Source organism: Siniperca chuatsi, linkage group LG10 (genome assembly GCF_020085105.1).
Source record: "Siniperca chuatsi isolate FFG_IHB_CAS linkage group LG10, ASM2008510v1, whole genome shotgun sequence".
Classification (NCBI taxonomy): domain Eukaryota; kingdom Metazoa; phylum Chordata; class Actinopteri; order Centrarchiformes; family Sinipercidae; genus Siniperca; species Siniperca chuatsi.
Genome location: NC_058051.1, coordinates 23,440,342 through 23,464,110, shown reverse-complemented (window position 1 = coordinate 23,464,110; position 23,769 = coordinate 23,440,342). Strand labels below are relative to the sequence as shown.

Below are 23,769 nucleotides of genomic sequence, written 5' to 3'. Positions count from 1 at the left end.
TGCTGTAAATGTCACATAGTATGGTCGCAAGTAAAGATGTACAGCGGCTGCTTTGGCACTGTTGGAGGAAAATAAACTCAAATGAGAAAGTATATTTTGAGATCATGTTGGCCCTAGTCCTAATTGATATAGGGCGCGTTTCATTGCATTTTTGTTCTTGTAAATACTTCACAAATCACAAATTCTGTATCTGTAATGCCAATTAATTTGTGTATTTTATACATTTCTATGGGACTCATGGTCACAGCACCCATCTTTCCGCTTGGTAAAGCTACAAACTGTAATTTTATTGCCATGTGCTTTTTGCATTTTGCAAGACTAAATGAATTGCATTGGTAATGAAATGCTAAACAGCAAAATATGGGATGTCTCTTTAATCATTTTCGGTGATTGTCGATGTCTGATGTGGATATTGAGCATGATGACCAGCACAAAAACCTGTTACTCATTTTTAGAAAACTCAAGCAAACAATCTTCTAAATATATTGTAAGTAATATTTAAAATATTCATACGTCTAAGTGGAGCTGATCTGTCCAGTGACCAATGATCTTGTATTCTGTGGTGTTATTTGTGATCTGGTATTGGTAGATTTCATAGCGACCAGGAGCATCTCCATTCACGTTGAAGACCACCGGGGTGCCAGCGATTCCTGAGGATGAAAAAAAATTTACTGTTGTTTTAAAGGGCAGATTGTAACTTAAAGCTGAACTCTAGTGTTGGACAATACAGTACAAACTCAAGCTGTCATTCTCATAATGCTCTGAGATGAAATGAGGCTGCAAGGGGACTTCAAGCCAATGCTGTTATAGTGTTAATGATGGGAGCAAAATAGATGTTGACAGCCATGTTGTCCTGGTCCTTTGAGGAGGGCCAGGGCTGCTGTCTGTTCATGTTCCCATATCATTTCACACTCCTTCATTCTGCTTATTGCCCCATTGCTTGTTATCCACAAGGTCCCCACTCAGAGTGCTAACGAATGACAGCACTGATTTTGATTACCACTTTGAGGTCTCTGTCATCCCTCTGCTTCCCATTTCTGCCTGTTTCTGAGCCAACCCACAAACCCCTCTCCAGCTTCACAACTTGTTATAAAATTGTGGTGTCAGGGAATGAGGATTCACAGATTTAGTGATGAGAGCCCACCACAGAACATCTCTGAGGAAAGGACCATTAATAGCATCCCCATCTCTGTCTATTTGCTCCTACCAAATTTGCTTTCTCTCCTTCACTGCAATCCCCTAATACTCAGCAATTCTGTAACATGTTGAAATGGGGGTTGAAAAGTCCAATAAAATGTCCTTAGTTAACTTCCAATTGAAATGTGTTTTGGATTACCCACAGTCAATATTTAGATGTTGTGTACAGGAGATTCTACAGCTACATCAAAGGGATAAGACTGCATTTTTCTGCAACAGAAAAAGGATATACATAATGTCCACCAGACTCAGTGTTTTCCAGCATTTGGGAAATAGTTGTTCATGTTCCACAAGTATTGAATACACTCTCCTCTGTCATAATAATAAAGGGAATTATTTATTTGAGTGTTTTGTTCCCTTTAATAGGTCACAGTATTGATTGTTTATTATTGTTTAAACTTGTGAGCCAGAGTTGGAAACCTGTGAGTTAGACTCATTTTCTCCATTCTGCAGATTTGTGTGTGTCAGAGGTCTGATCAAAACCCATAGGATTTAATTGCATTAGTATCATCCCGCTGCAGTATCTGGAGGGCATGTCTAAGACAACAGCAGGCAATGTCAGTCAGTTATGAAGATTTTCTTGCCCATCTCAGCAATTCAGGGAATTGAGTGGGATGTATGTTTCTACTAATTTGATTGCCTTAATCGATTAGTTTCACCTCTTAACTTGTGAAAAGGGAATTGCAAGTTTCATGCACAGCCAGCAAAAATTAACAAACTGCTTGTTTAATAACCAGGTCAGATGTTTGAGGAAACACTGCACAAGATAACTCTTAGGAATGAGGAAGGAATAATAGCCATGCAGTCTAGGAAAAACCATCTACTGCTATCACCTGCAGCTCTGCCCAAATGCACTGAAAATAAAATGACTACAGTAAAATTGTCTGTTAATTTAACTCTAAATATGCTTAACTGGGTTCATAACATTGTGTGTATAAGACTATGTTAATACTTTGAGAACTAAATTAACGCAACTGTACTGTGTGGAGATGACTGCAGGGCAGTGTGTGGGTACTGTATTATTACCAGCATGCTATTTCAAATCAGATGAGTACAAGTGAACATACTAAATAAACATTATTCACATTTACAGTACTCATTGCAGTTGTGACAATGGCTGTGAATTTGAGCTTTGGTTTTGACTTTAAAATAAAATTTGTCTAAATCTTCCCACCAGTGACTAGTCTGCTAGTTGAAATTCTAAGCCTGCTTATGTTTGTACTCGATTTTAAGGCTGGTTTATTGAAGGAGATGTATTTAAAGCTCTACTTTGCTTCTCTTAAGAAATGATAATGTAATTAAACAAAACAGTAATTTTCAGGATGTCGCAGTTGCAGTTTAAAGAAAACAACCCTTCCACTCCATTAAAAGCCATTTGCCAAAGCCACAAGAAATCTAATGTGTTTACAAATATTGTATAAAAACTGATAAAGTAGGTAAAGTAAAATACAAATTCTGCTGTTGGACTTTAGAAGTGCGGAGGTGGACAGAAGCTAATTAGTTAATTAATATTTTGAGCTTTTTAAATGATGTTCACAAATAATTTCACAGCCTGCAGTTGTATAACACCTTTTGTGTGCATGTAAAAAAAAAAAGTGCATGCACGTATCCGAATGTGTGACTTTGTAAAAAAGTTTTGCAGCTGTAGAAATATTTTGTGCATGTGTGAAAAAGTTTTTGTGCACACATATAATTTGCACATGTGTAAAAAAGTTTTGCAGCTGTAGAAATATTTTGTGTATGTCCTCTCCTGTGGAATCAGGTCCTAGTTTAGGTTCGGGAGGCAGACACCATCTCCACATTTAAGAGTAGACTTAAGACTTTCCTCTTTGATATAGCTTATAGTTAGGACTGGCTCAGGTGAGTCCTGAACCATCCCTTAGTTATGCTGCTATAGGCCTAGACTGCCGGGAGACTTGCACTGAACTCCTCTCTCATCCTCCTCCTCTCCATCTGTATGCATTCTTACCCCATCAATGCATGTTACTAACTCGACATCTTCTCTCTCCCGTAGTTTTGTGCTTTCTTGTCTCTCTCCTCTCTCTTTGTGTGACTTTCAGCAGGTATTTCTGCCTCCGGAGCTGCAGAGTCTGGATCTGTGATTGTGGGCCTCCTACTGCCCTTGTTTTCCTGCTCGACAACTGCTACCACAATTGTCATTATTAGTCTTATTATTATCATTATTATTCCTATCACTATTGTTCTTATTATAATTATTTTATTTATATTAGCACTACCATTACATTATTATTATTTTTAAAATTTTAGGTGGAATTTGCATTGTGCTGCCCTCTCCCCCTCCCCCCTTCTCTCTCTCTCTAACTCTCTCTCTCTCTGAGAGATAACTTCTGTTATGAATTGGCGCTATATAAATGAAATTGAATTTAATTGAATTAAAACATGTGCAGGAACATTTTCAACAGTGAGGTTTCACACAGTCTGAGAGATGGACTGACAAATGTCTTGACTTTGTATGTGACACTGAAGTTACAAGCTACGAATTACAAGCATGAATTTTGGCCCTGTTTTAACGCCTGTGCTGACTAGCCAATTGGCACATTGCCCACTGACCATCCAATCAGAGGAAGTCAAATTGTCCAGTCAGGGGGCAAAAGGTTCTAGCGCGTTCTTCGTCCATCTGTAGTATGCTGAAGTCAAAATGGAGGAGCCGAGGGACATGGGTCCAGTTTGTTCTCAAATCTTTAATTAACGTTTTGAACGGTTTAAACCAAAGGTTACACACACTAAACAAACTTTATCATAAACAATCTTTATGTATGAGTGAGTTTGAATTAAACCTTGATTTATACATTACCTTTGATCATATGATGCTTCTAATATTTAACAGTAGTGATCCACTTGTGTAATGCAGGCACTACAGTATAGATGCTTTATCTTAGGTATTCATATATTTATTTTATATTTATTCTTTGACAAATTAATTGTGCTTGTAACTCGCGGCTTGTAGCTTGTAACTTGAGTGTCACATACAAAGATAGGACATTTGTGTGAAACCTCACTGTTGAAAATATTCCTGCACATATTTTAATTACACATACACAAAATATTTCTACAGCTGCAAAACTTTTTTATGAAGTTTTTTTCACATGCATACCAAATGTGATATACAACTGCACGCTGTGAAATTATCAATTCAATGAACTACAAACCTAAAAATATAAGTTAAATAAAACAGAACTGCCACACTTTCTTCATAAATGCAAAGCAGTAATAATACCATGATTCAGACCAGAGCTGTCAGAGACTGTAATTTATTTCTACTCTAAATGGAGGCCAAGCCTTACATGGTTATTAGTCATTCAATTGGGTAGAGATAAGGGCCAATGCTGGGGTTGATTACCTTTTCAGCGCTCCCTCTTTTATGACACTGACCTCAGGAATAGTTAGGTCTTTCAAACTGTATCATACCTTCACACTTTGCTGTACTGCTTAATATTCCTAGTTCCTTGGACAGGCAAGACAGGCGGCTTGTTTCTTATATGCAATAACCTTTTTAACATAATTAATGGCTTAATTAATGGTAGTAATGTCTGAGCAATTACTCTACTATATACAGTGTGTTTGTGTGTGTGAATGTGTATATATAAAATATATGATCCTGTGACTGAGTGCTTACTCAAGTTATGTCCAAATGACATTAGTAATCAAACCTCATGAAAACAAGCAGCTTTAAATGACTGTTTAAACCCAATGAACACAGCCAACCTTTTAATCACAACACTTTTAACACAGCTTTACTATCAGGTTTATGTTTTGCAAGGTTACTTTGTAAAACCAAATGTCCTCAGGAAAAATAGCATTAAGTACCACTGAGTATGTACTATTTCTGAATATAACCAGCAGCAGCTTCGTTCAGCATCACTAGCATCACAATCTTAATACCAAGCATCAGCAAGTATCAGCTTCATCTACAATATCTGTAGTGCTTGGGTTTCCTCTTTCCTTTAGTCAGCATGGATGTCTATAGACAATTCCCAGAATACACTGGGATCATGTGGACATTCCTGTTATTTTCCTACAAACCTTTTAAATTCTCCATTCCTCTGTGCCGAAACACTCTTAAAAGCAAAGCAGTATTCCGGTAATGTGCAGCATTGATTTTCTAGCCATCCCTGTTGTAACCCCAAAGGATTCAGTGCTGACAAGCATTCCAGTAATATAACTCAATGAATAAAGGAATGCATAAAGAATTTAAGTTTAATTCTATAACACAAGCCTGCTATACAGTATTTCAGATTAAAACTTTACTCCAGTGCTGGGAGAATTGATCTGTCTTGTAAAACTAAACAAATGTGACTTCAGGATACAACTCCAAACAATTTCTTTTTCTTTTTTTTCTTTTACACAAATGAGGACTGACCTGCTTACATAGTAATAAACACAGTCAGGAACAGGTAAAAAATGTTTTGACTTTGAAGATGGAGCATACAGTAAAACACTGCTGTGCGCTGCGAGTTTCCTTTCACCATCCATTAGGGATGTAAACTAACTGCTGCAAACAAAAGTGTCAAGTTAACCTTTATTATCCCGAACAATAAAGGTTACATTGACTGCATTATTTTAAAAAAAAAAAAACATCCACCCATACTAAATTCATATTCATGTTTGCTTTGTGCTTTGCTACTTTGTCTCTACTTTAAAACTCTCTCACATAAATCTATAACACAAACCATGTCTGCGGAAGTAAATGCCAAATCATGCCTTTTCCTTTTACAGTTTGGTACATTTTCTCCAATATCGGCTCAATTTAGTTACCTACTAACCCGACAAAACTGATCCCTTTCCTGACACCCCCCTTTTTGCCCTTTGGAGGCTATAGACTACCATGTGCCTTCATTGAACAATAATATTATCATTATTAATACTGCTTTTGCATTCTGAATTCTTGAAAAAGTGACATGTCGCATGCCACTTATACATGTGCATTTGAAATTACGTTAAACAAACTTGCCTTGCCTTAAACATTGAATGTAAAAATTTGGTCAAAAAACAACAAAAACATGGAATCTCACTAGTCATCCAAACCAGGCAACAAAGTACGTTATTTGTCATCCCCTTCGAAAACTTCTATGTTAATATGAGCTTTTTCTGATTTATCCTGTCAGCAGCACAACGTTGTTTGTCAGTACTGTTCATACATATGGCCATTAAAAAATTATTAATTTTCCTGTTTTCTGGTCTGTCACTGCTATGGTAAAGGTTTGGTTAGGTTTAGGCCCTAAAACTACTTGGTTAAGAGTAGGGAACCATATCCTGGTTAAGAGAAACACTACTTGGTTGAGGGTTAATAAAAGATTGCGTTTAAAAGAAACCAATGTTGACTGTTGGTAGGAAAATAGGAAGCAAACAGTAGTCTCACCTGTCCAAGTCACACGGTCTGTTGACATATCCATCCACGCCAACCAACTCCCTACAAGGTTTTGTGGCTCTAATAACAATGTTGGGCTAATTCAGCCTTTGTTCCAGACAGACAAGAGTCATAATTCCTACATGATTTTACTTCCAGTTGTGTACTTTGGAGCATTTAGCAAAGCTACTGAACAGGCACTGATGCTGGCAATTGAAGTCTGTATTCTGCAGCAGTGGGCAAGTGTTTTCCTTCATCCAGAAGTTCCTTTATTTTCATTTTCACTCATTCACTGTAAATTATTCCTGTCATTTACTCTCTGTGGTGTGACTGCCCCTCACCTAAAGATCCCACTCTGTAATTGTCATACAAATAAATGTATCCATTACTGTATAATCATCTGTGAGGGTGGAGCAGGTTTAAGAATGTGTCAAACTGCTTGCATAGCATTCTGCTTGATTGCTTGAAAACTCTGACCCTCTACTCGTCTGACATATAATTAGCTCAAGTTGTTATAACCACTAACACTGACCTAAATTAGACCCCGTTCTGCTTACATTTTTATTATTTGTTCACAAGCAAGACATTCATGCACATGCTGCATTCATGACCTCCTTATGTATCGACCTTTTCTTGTATATGCAGGCCTATAATTAATTTTCAAAGTTTCAAAGTGTGTCTTACTTCTTGTAATGTTGTAGTGTTACATTTGTAGAATCATGCATGTGTTGAGACTGTAAATTAAAACCTAACTTGTCACCTTCTAGATAGTTTCTACACTCTTTAGCTGAATATTTTATAATGTTCATCCTTCATTAAAGATGAACAGCAGAAGACAAAACACTGTATCAGTGTCTAAAACAATTAAGCTAACAAAGCTATTCCTGTGCAAAATGCACAAAAAAGTATGAACTGAGGAGACTTTGTCATAATCTATAAATCATTTAGGCAATATATATACATGCAGAAACAGGAAGAGAGGAAGTGCAGTCCAGTCAGTTTTCATTCTGTATTTGAATGTTCTAGTTGTTCTTATCCAGGCCCATGTGCGACAAACGGTACAAAATAAGGTACAGCTTAGGTATGAAATGTAAATTTTTTTACATTTCTCTGCTAACACTGGCACACTATCATACTTGAAACGTTGTGGCATCATTGTGATACAACAGCAGTTAATGCAGACAACATATGAAGTAAGGTAGTCCACCAGACCTTAGTGGAACTGGAACTTCTGAGTTCTGTTCCAGAGGTAAGAAAACCTCATTCAAAATCACATTGACATTTGTAACAATGCGAATAACTAAACATTCAGCCCTGGTACATAGCCTTACTGAACAGCGTGTTGTGTGGTTCGTTCCATATGTTTAGATAATGGTGGTCATTTAAAAAAAAAAAAAGGTCTCATATTTGTTCAATATTTGCTTTAGCTACTTTCAACAAAATAATTAGCCATAAATCCTAGACCATTGCAGGTTAAATATCATCGCTCGACAAGAGGGGCGATGACCGAGTCAAGGGGCCGCGGATAGTAATAACAGCAGGACTGAGAGGACTGAACGTTGTACAAGGTTTTAGAGATTTTAAGAGTTTACAGCAAAAAAGTTGGAACATTGGAATTTAAAATCACAAAGGTTCCAGCTTTTAATAGCAAGTTCTGTAGTGGATAAAGCCTGACTGATACTCGATTTTGAGGCCAATACTGATATTATTAGTTGAGAGTTTAAAAAATCTGATAAGAATATAGCGGCAGATAGTAATTTTTGTTTAACACAGACATTTAACATTATACAATCTTGATAGACATCCCTTAGATTTAAAAAAATATGTATATTTAAAACTGTGGCCATAGACATACTAAGCGAGTTGAAAACTCAACATGTCCGTACTCTCTGGTGGACAAACTAAATTAACTCAACCCAGTTTGGCATTTCTGTACTGCAATCTCTTGTTACTTATTGGCTGACATATGCACCGGGTACAGATATATCGGCAATAAGCTGAGATCAGCCAAAATTTTGGCCTGGCTGATTTATTGGTCTAGCTGTAGTAGTGTTTGTCTGTTTGCCAGTTTGTCTTAAAATATGGAAAGTAAAACCCAGGAATTTGTTTAATTTTTTCAGAAAAATTGATGAAAGAAATGCTCAATGAGGGATTGCATTAAGTTACAGAAGCGAGTGGAACAGAGTCTAGACAGTAACGTCAAAACATCAGCTCTCTATACATTTTAGGTGTTCAGCTGATGCTTTTATAGTATAGTATATATAATAAAATGCAAGGGTCATAGCCATGTGACCTGTGACCTGTCGTGTATTTAGCTTATACCTATTTCTGTCTCCAGAGAAAACTGCACACTGTATTTGCTAGTAACACTAAAAAATACAATTTAAGTTTACATAGAACAACTGCTGGAAAACTACTGATGCCTGTTTTTGCTGTGTGTTAACTCTCTTCCCCCTCTTATTTTTGTACCCTCCGCAGCCAGTGCACTTCAAGCAGGAGATCTTTTGCGTGGGCAATTCAATGCTGACAAGATAAGGTGGGAAATCTCACAAAGCACAGCTTCTGCGCATCATCAACTATGATAAAACACGCTGTTCTGCTGCTGATTGTCAACCCTCCTACGGCTCTCAGTCTCTTATACTTGCTGGGAGTAATTTATATTCAGTAGCCTGATAATTGGAGACCAGTGAATACTCACAAAGCCTCTGCATGAGCATGTTGGTGAACCCAAATGTAGGTTGCTTAAGATACCACCACACAAATGCCTCTGAATGATAGTTATCCAAGATTGCTTTGGTACAAATAAACTGATTTCTTATGACACCATATACATTTCGCAGAATACTTGGTGGTAAAAGTCCTTGAACAAAAGTCCTTTCCTTGAACATGGTTGTTCTTGTTGTTGTTAAATAAAAAATTTGTTAGTGCTAACAACTTGTGCTTTAAGTACAGTACGTACATGCAGTTGTGAGCCTACTGTACCTGTGAAGTTGACATTGCGGATGTACTTGAGCAGCAGCGTGCCGTTGATGGTATCCATCTTGGAACAGAGGCCGACTTTTCCAGGACAGAGATCTTTGTGCATGTTGTGTAGAGCGTGAGCCATGGCATAAACTGCATCAATCACAAACTGAACTTTCCCCTCTTGTTCGTAGGATGAATCTTTCCCAATCCGCTCATGGTCTAAAAGAAAGCATTAACAACACAAACATTACAACTCATGAAATTATGCCCCACATGGGACTGACTTGATGAATTCATAAATACTGCAAGAAATACGATCACAGATTTCATTTAACTTGTATATGTTCCCATGCTGTGTGAGTCATTGCAGTCATGATAATCATATTATAAATATTAAAATATTTGATATGAAAGACATAATATTCAGAACAAAACAGCTGCTCTACAATCAATCAAAAATGTGAGAACTAAACAGTGATTGCTAGATGTGTGAAATCAAGAAAATGACAGCCTTTCAAGAGGCCTGATTACTAAATTGTGAACCCATATTTTTTTCACTGCACTTGAGATTGGCATTGAATTGTGCATGTTAACCACAAATTATATGCTATTTCTTCTAGACATCAATCGCAGAATCTCCTGACAAAATCCAAAATGGTCTCATGTGCAGCCTTTCTCATTATGGTATGTCGATCACTGATTAGACCCGCTCAGAATTATTCAACAAGACTCTTTTAGCATCATATATCCTAATCTGCCTTTCTTGATGCAGCTAACAGCCTTTGCAGTACTGTGTGGCATCATGGAAAAAGCGCAAGATAATTAAAAATAGTCAATAAGCAAAGGTTCGTCAATACAAACATAAATTGGAAATATGCTCTGATAAGGTAGGAAACCTTCTCAGAGCACTCTCAGGTCTTATTTATCTGATCTCTTAGTGTTTATCCCCACAAAGTCACATGACACCTCACATCCATTAATCAAGAGCATAGAGTGTGATTGAGTGGTAGAGGGGGAGTGGAAGACACAGCAAGACAGGCCTAATCATTCTTCAGTATTAATGTAATTAGTTATGACAGGTGTATATTAATCATAGCTGGGGTTGTTCTAATGCTTTGAAAATGTGTTAACTGCCAAGCAAGGTTTCAATTAGGAGCTAAATCCTTTTATTAGCCAGTTCCTTGCCACATAGGTTGAGTAGAAAGAGTGACAACAGGACAATGCTTTAGTAATATATACTAACATATTTAACATGTCGGTCGCATGTCTGAATAAGCACCCTAGTCACATTTAGTAATCTAGTAACCTTTCCGAATCACTTTCAACATGGCACAGAGTCTGATGGATTGGATTAATGTAAAGGCTGCAGGCGCACACAGGTTAAACATGCCAAGAAAGAGAGATGCATGTCTTGTTCCCTCGTCTAAAACCACTGTAACACATTTATCTCAATTATCATCTCTTATGCACAAATAAACTAATATCAGTTTAATAAACTATATGAAACACTGTAAAACAGCCAATTTGAAGTTGTTGAGCAGATTCTTCTCGTGTCAGATAAGGAAAACTATTTTTCCCCTCGCAGTGTGACTGGGGCAAAAGATATAACCACAGTAATAATCTGAACAGCACTTTCTCCCTATATTTTAAATTTGCATTCCAACTGCATGAATGAATAAATCAATATCCAGCAAAATGCTTTACATATAGCATGTGAGCTAATAGAAATAAAACCTAACTAAACATCCTATCATCCAATGCTTGTGAAGTGTCAAACTTTATAAAACGAGCAGCAAAATTTGCTCTCTAATAACCTGATAATGAAAGTGATTCATTATCATTATTAAAATATATCAGTGGATTCACTGGATAAAGGTGGGGGCGAATGTGTCCCTCGCACTCACGATGATGGTCATTAATCAAGGCTTCAACAGCAAAATCTCAATTTTTACAATCCATCAGTGATGCAGCCTGTGAGAGAACAGAAAAGTCTTCTTCCTTGAAATAACATTTTTAACTCACAGCTGTTCTCTCTCTCTCTCTCTCGCAACTGGTGCCAAATATAGCGCGAGCACTGTGGCTCTTTCGAAAATGTGCTGTCATGTCTGAATGAAGCCGTAAGGAACATTAACGTAAAAAGACATCTACATATGTCTGAATGACAAAAAGCCATCCCTTTCTGAGCATTTGCTTGTATGCCAATTAGGTTTTGTTAAAAACTAATAGAACAACCGAGGTGTAAATGCAAGTTATGACCTGTTAATAATTATGTAACTGTCTTGTCATCTGGTAATTATAAATCTACATGAATGTAACCTTTTGTTTAGCTTTACTTACTTACAAATAAGTTATCTCTACCCTCCACACAAGTTGAACTGAGGGTTTTTTGTATTTGATTTTCATGACTTAATTCTTAAAGCTCAAAATAACAAACAGGTGAGAGAATTAGCAGAACAGGAAGGAACATGACAAACGCTCTCACAATCTCACATTTCAGTCTTATCACATATTTTAGTGCTGGTACAACTGTGATGATGAGGGCTGAGTAAATATAGACACTCCACATGTGCACTGCTTTAATCATCTTTTATTTACAACCCATTTGAATGCCACTATTCCTTCATTCTAATGTGTTGCTTGTTTCCCTCTTTCTCAATGAATCTGTTTATGATTACAATCTAGATTCTTACAATCTGAAATTTGTTGCTAATTCCCTGAATGTGACAGAAAACATCTTTTGAGAGACACTTAGCCAAGTTTTGCAAGCATGTGAATTACAGAACATTGCAAATGAATCCCTCTTGGAAATATGATATATTATGTAACCAGAAAGCGGGAAGACAAGTGATCGTTGTCAGATAAAATCGGACACTTTTTTATTCTTTGTGACAATGTCTTAAAGGGACTGTTCACACCAAAATCAAATCAAGAAGGAACCTTTTGGGGTGAACTGTCCCTTTTTTAAGAGCTTATTAAAGTCAAACCAAAACACTGACACCCTGTAATAGAGGTTCATTTGCATCAGCTCAGTAGATGGTCTATGTCAGTCTGTTTCCTTGCGCTTTGAAGGTTGATGCTTTCTTAGAATAATTAAATCTCCGGACTTTGAACTCTACTCAGCTTGAGGGGAAAACATGGCTGGAAATGGAGTGATTTGTATTACAGCACCTCATTTCATCTGTACCATCAAAGAATAACTTTAAAGAGTAATTCTAAATAATAGCTCATGTCAATAACACATAATGTGGAAAAAGTGACCATAATCAATTTGGTGTGCTAATGGATGTACTCTAGTGAAAATTGGCCCCACTGTGCTTTTGCAGGCTGTTTCCTAATTACTGAAGAGTTACTGTTATTGCTCTGACATTTTGTAATAATTATATATAAATATATCATTTAAATGATCTGCTTACTCTCATCAAGGGGGCAGTATTTGAGTTCTTTGCGCCATTGCTTTCAATTAAGGTTAAATTCCATGTTAGTCAACAAATGCATGGCCTTTTCACTGTCTCATTCACAAGTTTGTGGCAAGACAAGCACGACACAATGTAAACAGTGCATCGTGATCAGATAACAAAAAACGACATGAAGCAGTTGATAAGGTGGAATCATGTTTTTTTTGCACGCCTTGTAAGATGTCTGTCGCAGCCATTTCTTATCTCAACAGCAACACTTCATTTTAACAAGTGCTAGCTTTAAACAGATGAATAGTTTTTGTTTGTCTTGTTGTTATTATCTATATGCTCCACTATTTGCTCACTCAGAAGAGGCAATTTAACATCAGTGACAAGGCACTGAAAGTTTAAGGAGCTTGAATATTGCCAGTTATTTTATAAATGTGCGCTACAGGCAAATTGAAGCATGGATAAGGCTGTCACAGCCTCTCTCTCGTTTTACACATAAATATATAAAGTGATTTGGCTCATTAATAGCAAGATGTCTCAGAGGTTTGCACCGCCGGCTAACAGCCAAAAGGTCCTGTATACGGTAAGTTTGCATGTTTGGGTTTCCCCTCACTGTGCAAAGACATGCAGGTCAGGCAGACCAGTGGTTCCCAACCTCTTTGGCTTTTGACCCGTTAAAATGAAGCAATATGTGCTTGTGATCCCTTGTCATAGGTTATGACCTCATGGTATTGGACTTGAAGGATTCTTATTGGCCTGAACAGGTGAAAAGTATCCAGTATTTCAGACGGAGAAAAAAAAGAAAAAAACATCCTTCCCAAAGCTTCGCCATTTCCTCCCACCTTTCTCACTAGCACACCTGCTCTACCACAAAGTACAGTAACTTAGTGGAGACGAGGGGTGGGATAGAGTGAGGAAGAGGAGGAAGGAATGAGAAAAATTCGAGGCTTTGTGACAATTTATGCTATTCTTTTATCAAAAATGGATGTTGACTATTGATAATGTGGCTCTCATGGTTCATGTTGCTAACCCACTGCAGGCCCATAGTTATTTTTAATGCACAACCAATACAAAATATACACCCAGTAATCTACAGCTGTGACAGTGATGATTAACCTACTGTAGAGAACATTACAGTGACTGGATAAAACAGAAAAAAATGCCCAAATTTCTCATTTAGTGGTGAGTTTACTTTTGCATGATATCTAAATAAACTTTCAGTTTCACACTTCTCTTCTTCTGGCCATGTATGCTCGCTCCCTCTCTCTCGCTCACCCATACCAGCTCGCTTTTTCTCTCTCTCTCTTTCCTCCTGATGTTGTCACTGGTTCTGTCACATTCTCAAGTATAGGTGTATCTCCTGTAAAACACTGAGCGAACCAGGAAATCAGCTTACTTTTTTAAAGGGAATTTAAATGAATGAACTTATAAAGCAGATTATTTTTACATGTCTTTAAACATGCCTGGAGGGGATCTTTTAAAGTAGCCACAGTCTGGTCACATACACCCCCAACCAGCCCTTATAAAGTAGCATCGTTGATGTTTTGTTTTAGTAGATATCATGCCAAAACACATCCATATTTACACATTTAATGTATGTTTAAAGAATTTATTCCTCTCAAACATTGGTTAAGATGTGCTGCAGGAAGGTTAGTCAGCAGTGCACAACAAGCATTGATGTGAATGAAGATGAAACCTTGCTACTGTATCTTTTTGTCCGTGCTCTAGGAGTTTTCATCAAGGCAAACCTTGAGATTCTGAAAGAACACAATGATCCAGAAACCTTGAGGTCATACTGTATGCTCTTGCTCACAATATTCCTTTATACAGAGGCAAATTGTTTCTTTTTTGCCTCTCTTTCATTCGAGGTAGAGGGGCACAAAAAATTCATTTTATTACTTGTGCACACTGTGATTTCTTTCTTTGTGATGCTAAAAATTATAGGCAATCTGTCCAACTCTTCTTTCTAGGTAGGGCATAGTTAATTTTGGCATAGAGGGTCACTCTGGGGGGGCATGATACAGTATCCACCATTCAGTATGTTTCTAATATTTTTATATTATCTCATTTATTCATAGACATACAGTATGTACTCAGGATGTTCCTAATTTCCCTGTTGATTAAACAGAAATTAAAATTTAGATTAGTCAACTAGTGGCTGCGTAACACCTTAGAACAGTTAGCAGCAGTTGTACATTAATAACATATTAATAATTTGTTTAACCGACTTGTATTTCTGGTGCTGAATAAGCAAGGGTAGCAACGTTTAATTGACTAGTCGACCAATCACGCACATCCCTTGTATGTTCAAAAAGTGTTTTTAAGTTAGACCATTCTTAGTATTCTTAAGTGTTTTTCTTATAGATTTCTGTGCAAAATGCAAAACAAATGAACTCATAAGTAAATAAATGCAAAATAAGTTGATTCATGTTATATTGCCCAACTCAACATCTGATATGTTGTCATGTATAGAGCTGAAATCATTTGCTGATTAATTGATTAGTACTATTTTAATAATTGTTTTTTGTTTTAAATCATCAAGAAAATCAAGAAAAAAATGCCAAACATTTGATGATTCCAGCTTCGTCAGATGTTCCGATTTGCTGCTCTTGCTGCAAATCCTGCTTGTCTTACATTTTAGTAAATATTTTTGGGTTTTGGCCTGTTGGCCGGACAAAAGAAGCAATTTAAAGCAGTCCACTTGGGCTCTAGAAAATGTTATGGACATTTTCACTATTTCCATAGGCCATAACAGTTAATCGATTAATCTAGAACATAATTAACAGATTCATTGATTATGAAAATAATCATTAGTTACAGCCCTTGTCATGTGTATTAAATTATTTAATCCAAAGTGTTTTAGTCACTTCTATAAGCAAATTTTTATCAATAATTTTTACCTCTTCACATTTTGCCGTTTGCTCATATTGCGCTACATTACTAAGGTTACAGCCACTTTCCCTCACTGAACTGAAATCATGCGGTTGTCAAACTGTGTCAAAAAACATCTCTCAGCCTCTGTGGTTTGGTAAACTGGGTGATGTCCAAAGCATGTATGTTTTTGGCATGAAAGTTTCTAAAATGATAGTTAAGATGATCTCCTAATGTGGCCGTAGTGAGGGATCTGACAAATGTTGTTTGACAACCATTACAAACCCCTCCCATTTTCTTATTCTAATTAAGAAGATTGGGCATCATCACCCAAGGGACAAACATAGACCGCAGTGCTTGACAGTGCTTGTCATCATAGCTTCCAAAGACATGCTTGGTCAGATGAAGTGAACTCATTGTTACTGCTGCAAGCTATGGATAGCAAATGAATTTTTATTGCTTTAACTGCCTTTTAAACAAGAATTAATTATAGGAAATGTCTAGGTACGAAATTGAGGATAACAAATTACGTCCCTATTGTTATCAAACACAGTAATTATTCTAAAACACTGCAGGTCAATCATAATTTCTCCATAGTGAAGAAAACATCTCTTTGTTGTTGCCTGGCTTCTCTTTTGAACCTTGACATTTGTGTTACATCTCAAGAGAATCAAAGAGGTGTCTCTGCTAAGTTGCACATGGTGTCCTTGATGCTTTCAGTGACCAGTGGACGTTAGACAATTGAGCAGGCATGCAGACATGTACTTGTTTTCTGGCAGCCTTGCCAAGCAACAGAGTGACTCAAGCCAGTGTGCTTCACTCAAACTGTGAACCTCATCGTGTGCTGAAATGACGTCAACAAAAAGCATCGCACCTGCAGAGGCTGTCATCTCTGCCAACAGCCCGGTGAGACAGAAAACTTTAATTATAGGAAGTGCTGCATGAAATGGCTGGGCTGTTGGCAAATTGCTCTATGCTGCATATTTTAGGATGCAAAAATATGAATGATGCTTTTGTTAAAATTACCGATAGACGAGTAAAGCACTGAACAATCTCCTGTCATGCTTTAATGCAGTAGCATTTTCAACAAGGCACATCTGAGGACCAGAGTTTCTCTGCTCCACAGTAATTATGATTGATGTGTCAGCCCCACTCATTACTGACCAATGCAACTGGGATGAGAAAGGAGAATCTCATGCTATGATACTGTGCGACGTCTTTCTATTATTACCAATTTGTCTCTCTTTTCACAAGTTCTCGGTTGTATCAGCCAATTCTTGTTCATTCTGCTCTGCAAAACAGGATCATGTTTTATGGTTCAGTAGCATGAAATAGTGTGTTGTACAGTGAATGCTCTGAGCAAATCAAATAGCAAACTTGAGAATTGTTGAATTCTACACAGCAATCAATTGAATTGAATCATTTGAACCAGTAAGAAGGTAAACTTCTGTTTGTAGTTCCTATGAACCTCACATGACTTTTTTTCCTCATCAATACTAGGACTAACTAGTTCTACAGTACAAGGCTGTTTCTTGCCTGGGACATGCAGCTTTAGCCTCAGTTTTTTAGCATGATATCATGTATGTAGCCATCATGTACACATTTAGGATGCTTTTTACAGGGTTCTAATATACTGACAGTTGATCTCTACTACCACCTCATTTATATCATTGAGGGTAGACTAAATAACAGAAACACCTCTCTGTATAACACAATACAGTGCAACAGCACCACAAACTACAGCCTCCAATTTGATCATAAAGTTGAATCAACACCTCTCTAAAACAGTTTTAACAATAACTAAAACATTATAACCTTCAGGAAGGTAGGATCTGTTGCAGGACTGTTGTAATAGACTACATTATTTTTAGTTAGGTGTCCTTAAAAACTGGCAACTGGGTGTATTTTAACACATGTGGAGAGATAAGGTAGGCAGCTTAAGGCCGGTTTAGGTACCCTTGATAGTATTTTGCTGCACTCTAGGAATATCCTCACAGAGCAGTAAAAATAACCTGTGGTTTGGGGGTGACGATGTAGATCTGAAGCTACAAAGTAAATCTTGGCCTCTGGGGCAGCAGATACAAGAACACAGGGAAAAAGAGCAGCAGAGGATGTGAATTATACATTTGCACTCTGTGTTGCTTTCTTTTCTGTCCAAGTCAGATACTCTTTAATGTCTCATTCCTGGAAAATTACCTGTTACCACCCTGCTTATGGTGCATAAATCAGTGGCCAGTGACTTTTATTGTGCGATTAAAAGCTTTGATATCACACAAACAGAATAATTACATGCCCATCTAATCATGTTAGTACTTTAAGAACATCATTGTGCAGTCCCTAGTGGTTGATTATGGTCCTCCACAGATTTTTCAATAGAGGAATCGACTCTTTCCTACTAAGTGTGTTATTAAAAAAAAACGGTTGACTTTGTGTAGGCTGCATTATTAATAAAATAGAATCACAGGAACAACAGATTTTGAGGTTAAAAGTTTCTTCTATGATTTGTGTGTAACAAAATATATTATTCATGGTCTATACAGAAGTGGGGACAGGAAATGATTGTGCTTACAAAAGGAACGATGAGGAGGATAGCTATAGTACTTGCAAAAGGCTCTGAGTGAAATGATTGTACCTCGTGCCTGTAAAACTTTACTGTGCCCCGGAGGCTACTCAGAGGAAGAAAAAGGCCTGCAGCAATTTAGCTCAAGAGCAGCCACCATGAAAACTGATAAATACAGAAATCATTTAAGATAACATTCTCCTGAAACCTGCAAGTGTGGATTGTTGGAAGCATCTCTCTCTTTTGCCAAAGGACAACAACAGTGTTAAGAGAGGTGTCAATTAAATCTCTGCCTAATTGTTTAGTTTTGCCTGTTCATCTTTTGTATGAATTTAGTATGACTCCTATGGCATTTCGTGACATTTTAAGGTTGCAGTGCCCTATATCAGCTGCGTTAGACAGCCAAATCTAATAATTGTAATAAAAACAATTTCAGAAAACAATCTCTATAAAGCTACTATAACATGTTCTGCACAAAGAAATCTAAAAAATGTTGAGAATAAAGATTTTTCCTTCCAGGGATACAGTAAATGGTTCCCTTATGAACCATCCAGGCCATTCATCACCACAAACTCTCAAACTGGGATGAGAACTTTTTCTGTATTTAACGTCAGTATACGCTGCTTAAATCCATATTAAACACCATCATGGTTCAAAAATAGACTATGGAATGTAGAAAATAATTGTGGGTTGGTGCCCGAAGCTATTGGGTAACAAGACAACTAGAGTATTTTATGTTTCAAATGTTCAGATTTGTAGTTTTTGAAGTTACCATCTAAGATAACGTTTTGCCTTATTAAATTTATTTTTTTCTTCTTGTGCTTTTATCTCTCTCTGTCACTGTATTCCTCTAGTAAATGACCATTTAAAATACCTTGAGTGAACACACACACAGCCATCCAGGTTAGTAGGTGAAGAAAACATACGTCGTAAGATTTATGATGAATGTGTCATTTTCTAATCTTTGGTATGATGTTTTGTTCACCTACTACCCTCAATGATAGTGTTTGTGTTTCTTCAGGGTGTTTCGTTCACCAATTGAACCAATTTCTGTGATCCTCTGATTGTATAATTGAGGAAGTTTCTATGTGTATATACTGTATGGAACTGTTGTGATGCTTTCCCATATACCTGATGAAGGTCGAACAGACCAAAACTTCATCAATAAATATTCCAGTAGTAAGCGAGACAGTGTGCGGGAGTTTTCTTGCTTGTATTGAAATATAATTGACATATATTGACATAAAATTTCAACCCTCTCTTGGAGATCAATATCCTACAATAGTTCATGAAAGCTTTGGCATTTACTCTTCTAAATACTATCGCACTGGTACTTTGTTTACTGGACATGTCCTCCACCAGACATTTGTTTCGAATAATGTTTATAACTGAATAATGTTTTTTATGTCTCTGTAAGCAGCACAGAGTCTATGTGGACTGGACTCTAATATGAGCAGTAATAGTTAACAAGGCTGAACCAGTGAAGGACAGGTGCAACCCTACAAGCCGATCAACGTTTCTCAATAGCAGAGAAGAGACAGCTTCTCCAGTGTAGGTTTTTGTGTTGTACGATACTCCAACATATGTATATGAGGAATGTACTGACTAGAAACATTACAGTGCCAGCTTTAAATCATTCAGCCTGGACTACTTGGGATGCAGTGTAGCACTGCAAAGTGGGATGGGAGACAGGCCAATGAGAGCCAACTATTTTTAACGACCTGAAAGCTTGTTTCTAATGGGCTGATTGGATTTACTATTGATTATATTTTTCAGCGCATGCCGTGGCATAGTTTGTGATTGCTATTGTCACCCACTCCAAATTGAACTAGCCAACAGACGAGTAATGGGAACGTTAATTTATCTCTGTCGAAATTAGAGATTCCCGTTCACTTATCTACACCCATTACATTTAACCTAAATTAGAGGAGCGTTATTGTTTTCTCCCTGATGACAAGTACATTTACCTATGCATATTAAGTACACACACACACACACACACACACACACACACACACACACACGTTTGTTTCACTATCCGTGAGGGACAGTCTTACAACCTTAATCATTACAACTAAATGCCTAACCTTGACCCATACCCTAAAACCAAGTCTTAACCCTCAAAAGGCAATCTCTATCCATGGGTAGAATTTTTGTCCCCACAGTGACACAAGTCCCCATGGGTTAGTGTGCATTCAGGTTAAAGAATATGAAACACACACACACACACACACACGCACATAATGTATTCACAGCAGAACCAATCAATAAACTTGGTCATTGATTGAGTGCTTTCCATTGACCGAGTGTCTTCTCTGCTATTAAGTGTAGACTCACTTGTGCATTTCTTGATGCCAGATCCTTTCTTCACAGCATGCCGACTAAGCTTGCATTGGAAGTTATTCTCCCAGAACTCTGCAAACCAGATATTCCTTCTGTTGTTCTCTAGTGTTCGGCTGATGAAGTAGCGATCAAAACCTGAAAGGCATAAAATGCTGTTAGAATTTAACCTATCACGTTTTTACATTTAAATATGCTCACTGTGTGTCAGGTTAAGGTCATAGTCCATTTAAAACCTTTTATAAGCAAAATGAAAACTCTCCCTGGGCCCTGGTCTCAGTGAATAACTTTGATGATTATGATGATTCCAAATGAGCCGAGTATTTACTCAAAGCCCAGCCTAAAATTTACTAGAACAGAAGCTCTGCTATCAAAAACATCAGCAATAAAACCGTTCAAATTAAGTCACAGTGTATTATTGGATCTTTGAAAGTAAAGATAAAGGATTATCATTTTACTGTACTGACTTTGATGAATTATTTGATGAAAACATTTTTACTAAACCCAGTTCTGCAGAATTTTCTAAAGCCATAGGGGGAGTATGTAATTATTTAATCGCACTGAAAGTAGAATCTACTGTATGTATTTTTTTCACATGGCTACATTATGCTATAGTCTATGAATGCATATTCTGTTACCCAGAGACAAATTTACACACTTTCACCCTTTACCAACATATTATACAATTATACAATAATAGCACAAGGAAAATATACCCGATTGGTATGATATTAATTTAATCACTATGAAAGGTAAGTAACAGCGATGACACAACACTTTATGTCCAATGTGGCTATAAGTAGTAGAAAACAGTAGACTGTAAAATACACGAATGGCCATCATTAATTTATGTTGAATGTAGAAGGGTGATATAATTAGTGGAGGCAAACATACACTACAATAAGCAGAAAAGAGGCAGAAGTATCAAGATTTTAGGTAGTGCGTTATGAATACCTTTGATGGACTGTCGTTTGGGTAGGATGGTGACAGCACCTTCTGCCATTTCTTCCTGGTTCAGTATTGGGGTGATTTTAGAGCCCCAGCTGTCTGAACCTACCCAGATGAAATGGCCTGTTTGATTGGCCTTCTTAGCTGCTTGAAGGAGCCGCCTTTGGGACAGAGAAGGAGAGCAGTGTATAATTGTACCATATAATGTTGTGTTGTCATTTATTTTCTGATATATTTCATGCACATACAGTGAAATATTACCTATGAAAGAAGGCTCCTATTTAAATGCACCCTAAAGGGGAAGTGTAGCTGCCATACAGGTGACTCCATGACTAGAATACTCTGTTCGGAGTCTGGACAAAGTTGCACTGAGGCACTTTAGTAGAATTGCAAAGCCACCATAGACACACTATCCATTCCCAGTTCAGTGGAGTTCTTCTTGGCTGTGGCAGAATGACACCCTTGCCACATTTGTCCAGGCTTGTTGCCAATGGAAGTAAGTTTGGGGAGCCGTAAAAAAAACTGCCAGCAAGCTCTGCTGTAGCAGCAGACTTGCATTGACAAAGCTTGAGCACAGCAACATAAAATTTAAACACAGCCACCTGGCATGTGAAGCATTACAGACCCTCATATCGCCCTGAAGATGCTAGAACAAAACATTTTATTAAGCATCATATTGTATTGTAGACAACGCCAGCTTTTTTACTGTACATGGCATGTATAAGACTTTGTTGTTGCATGAAGAAGGACCACATAACCTTGTAAAAAGATTAATACAGTTTGGGGGCAAGCAGTGAGTCATCCAACTATCTTTATGTCTCTTTACCTTAGTTTTATGATTCCAAGGATTTATGTTTGATTGGTAATGATTTTTCCCTGAGTCTGGTCTCCAGAAATTTTGTGAAGTGAGCATGTCTTAAGATGCAATTATGTGCTCCATATAGGAAAAATGAGATAAATAGATTTTCTCACCATCAGGAGATTGCATAACTGAGACATGACTAGACAGGCTGACAAGTCTGATATGAAAATAACACAGTGAGAAGTAAAGGTGTTGTGTTGGGGTCGTGGATCGGCGTACACATTTCCCTTAAACTTTGACAGCACCGGTTCAGTTCCCAACTCACGTTAAGAGTTACTGTAAAATTATCAGGTGGAGGAATTAAATGTTCACATAATTGAAGCACACAATACAAATTTACTTAAATTTATTTTATTTTTCAGAGCTTGTGCACATATCACGAAATGTAATGAAACCATGTTGTTTTCCCACAGAGGGAATACAGTAAAGGACAAACCTACCTACCTTGCTCAGATTATGAAAGGCTAACCCACAAATATTGTTTCTCTTATTCTTTATAAAGCTGAGGCGAGGCAATATAGTTATATAATTTGTTAAGCATCACATTATAGGGCTCCATCAAAACAGCTAAAGTCTCTTATACTTTCTATGTAGACAATTTTGGGCTCCTATTAAGCTGCTGCCAACTCACACTTTCTGGGTTCAAGGATAGAGCAGGCATGCAGTGCTGAAATCCCCCTGGCTTTCTGTAATTACTATATATCCAGACTATTACCCGTTATCAGGACTGGATTAAGTCAATGAGCACTGGGACTTCTGCCCTGGTCATCAACAAGAGACCGCCCCAAATCACTGCCCACTTCCACTAGGAATACACTAGCCTACTAACTGGTTGCTGGGAAACATTTTCCCTTACAAAGTCACAACAGTGCTGTGTGTGTTGATTCAGCCTACAACTAATTAATTCATTCTTAACACAGACTATCCTTCTTATTAAGAGATAATGAATTTTAATTGATATATTTGTGCCTCCACAAGGAATGCAGGGACGCTGTTAACTGTATTTTCGTATAGTATGGTCAGAATAGATAGAGACAACAGCCTAGATGTCAAATTGGATGACAAAGCTATTAGTTGGGTAGAAAGGACACAGTGGAATGGACAAAACATTAGAAACACCTTGCAATATAATGCATCTCAATACAACACCATGATAAAATACGGCCTTAAAAATTACCATGGAGTATGTAATGCCTCTCTGACACAGTCTCAACAAAAAATAAAAGGTGTATAGCAAAGGTATCAGCGGTGGAAG

General features: G+C 37.3%; 1 protein-coding gene across 2 annotated transcripts in view; it reads right to left on the bottom strand.

The window, feature by feature from the left end:
* LOC122882695 (metabotropic glutamate receptor 4-like) overlaps positions 1–23,769 on the bottom strand; it is a 179,791-nt gene that overhangs the window by 16,148 nt on the left and 139,874 nt on the right. For both annotated transcript variants that reach the window (XM_044210366.1, XM_044210365.1), the window contains exons 5-8: positions 21,659–21,813; positions 20,702–20,842; positions 9,548–9,748; positions 514–650 (exon numbers count right to left, since the gene is read on the bottom strand). In XM_044210366.1, coding sequence (XP_044066301.1) covers positions 514–650; positions 9,548–9,748; positions 20,702–20,842; positions 21,659–21,813 — 634 coding nt within the window. The remainder of the gene's footprint in view (positions 1–513; positions 651–9,547; positions 9,749–20,701; positions 20,843–21,658; positions 21,814–23,769) is intronic.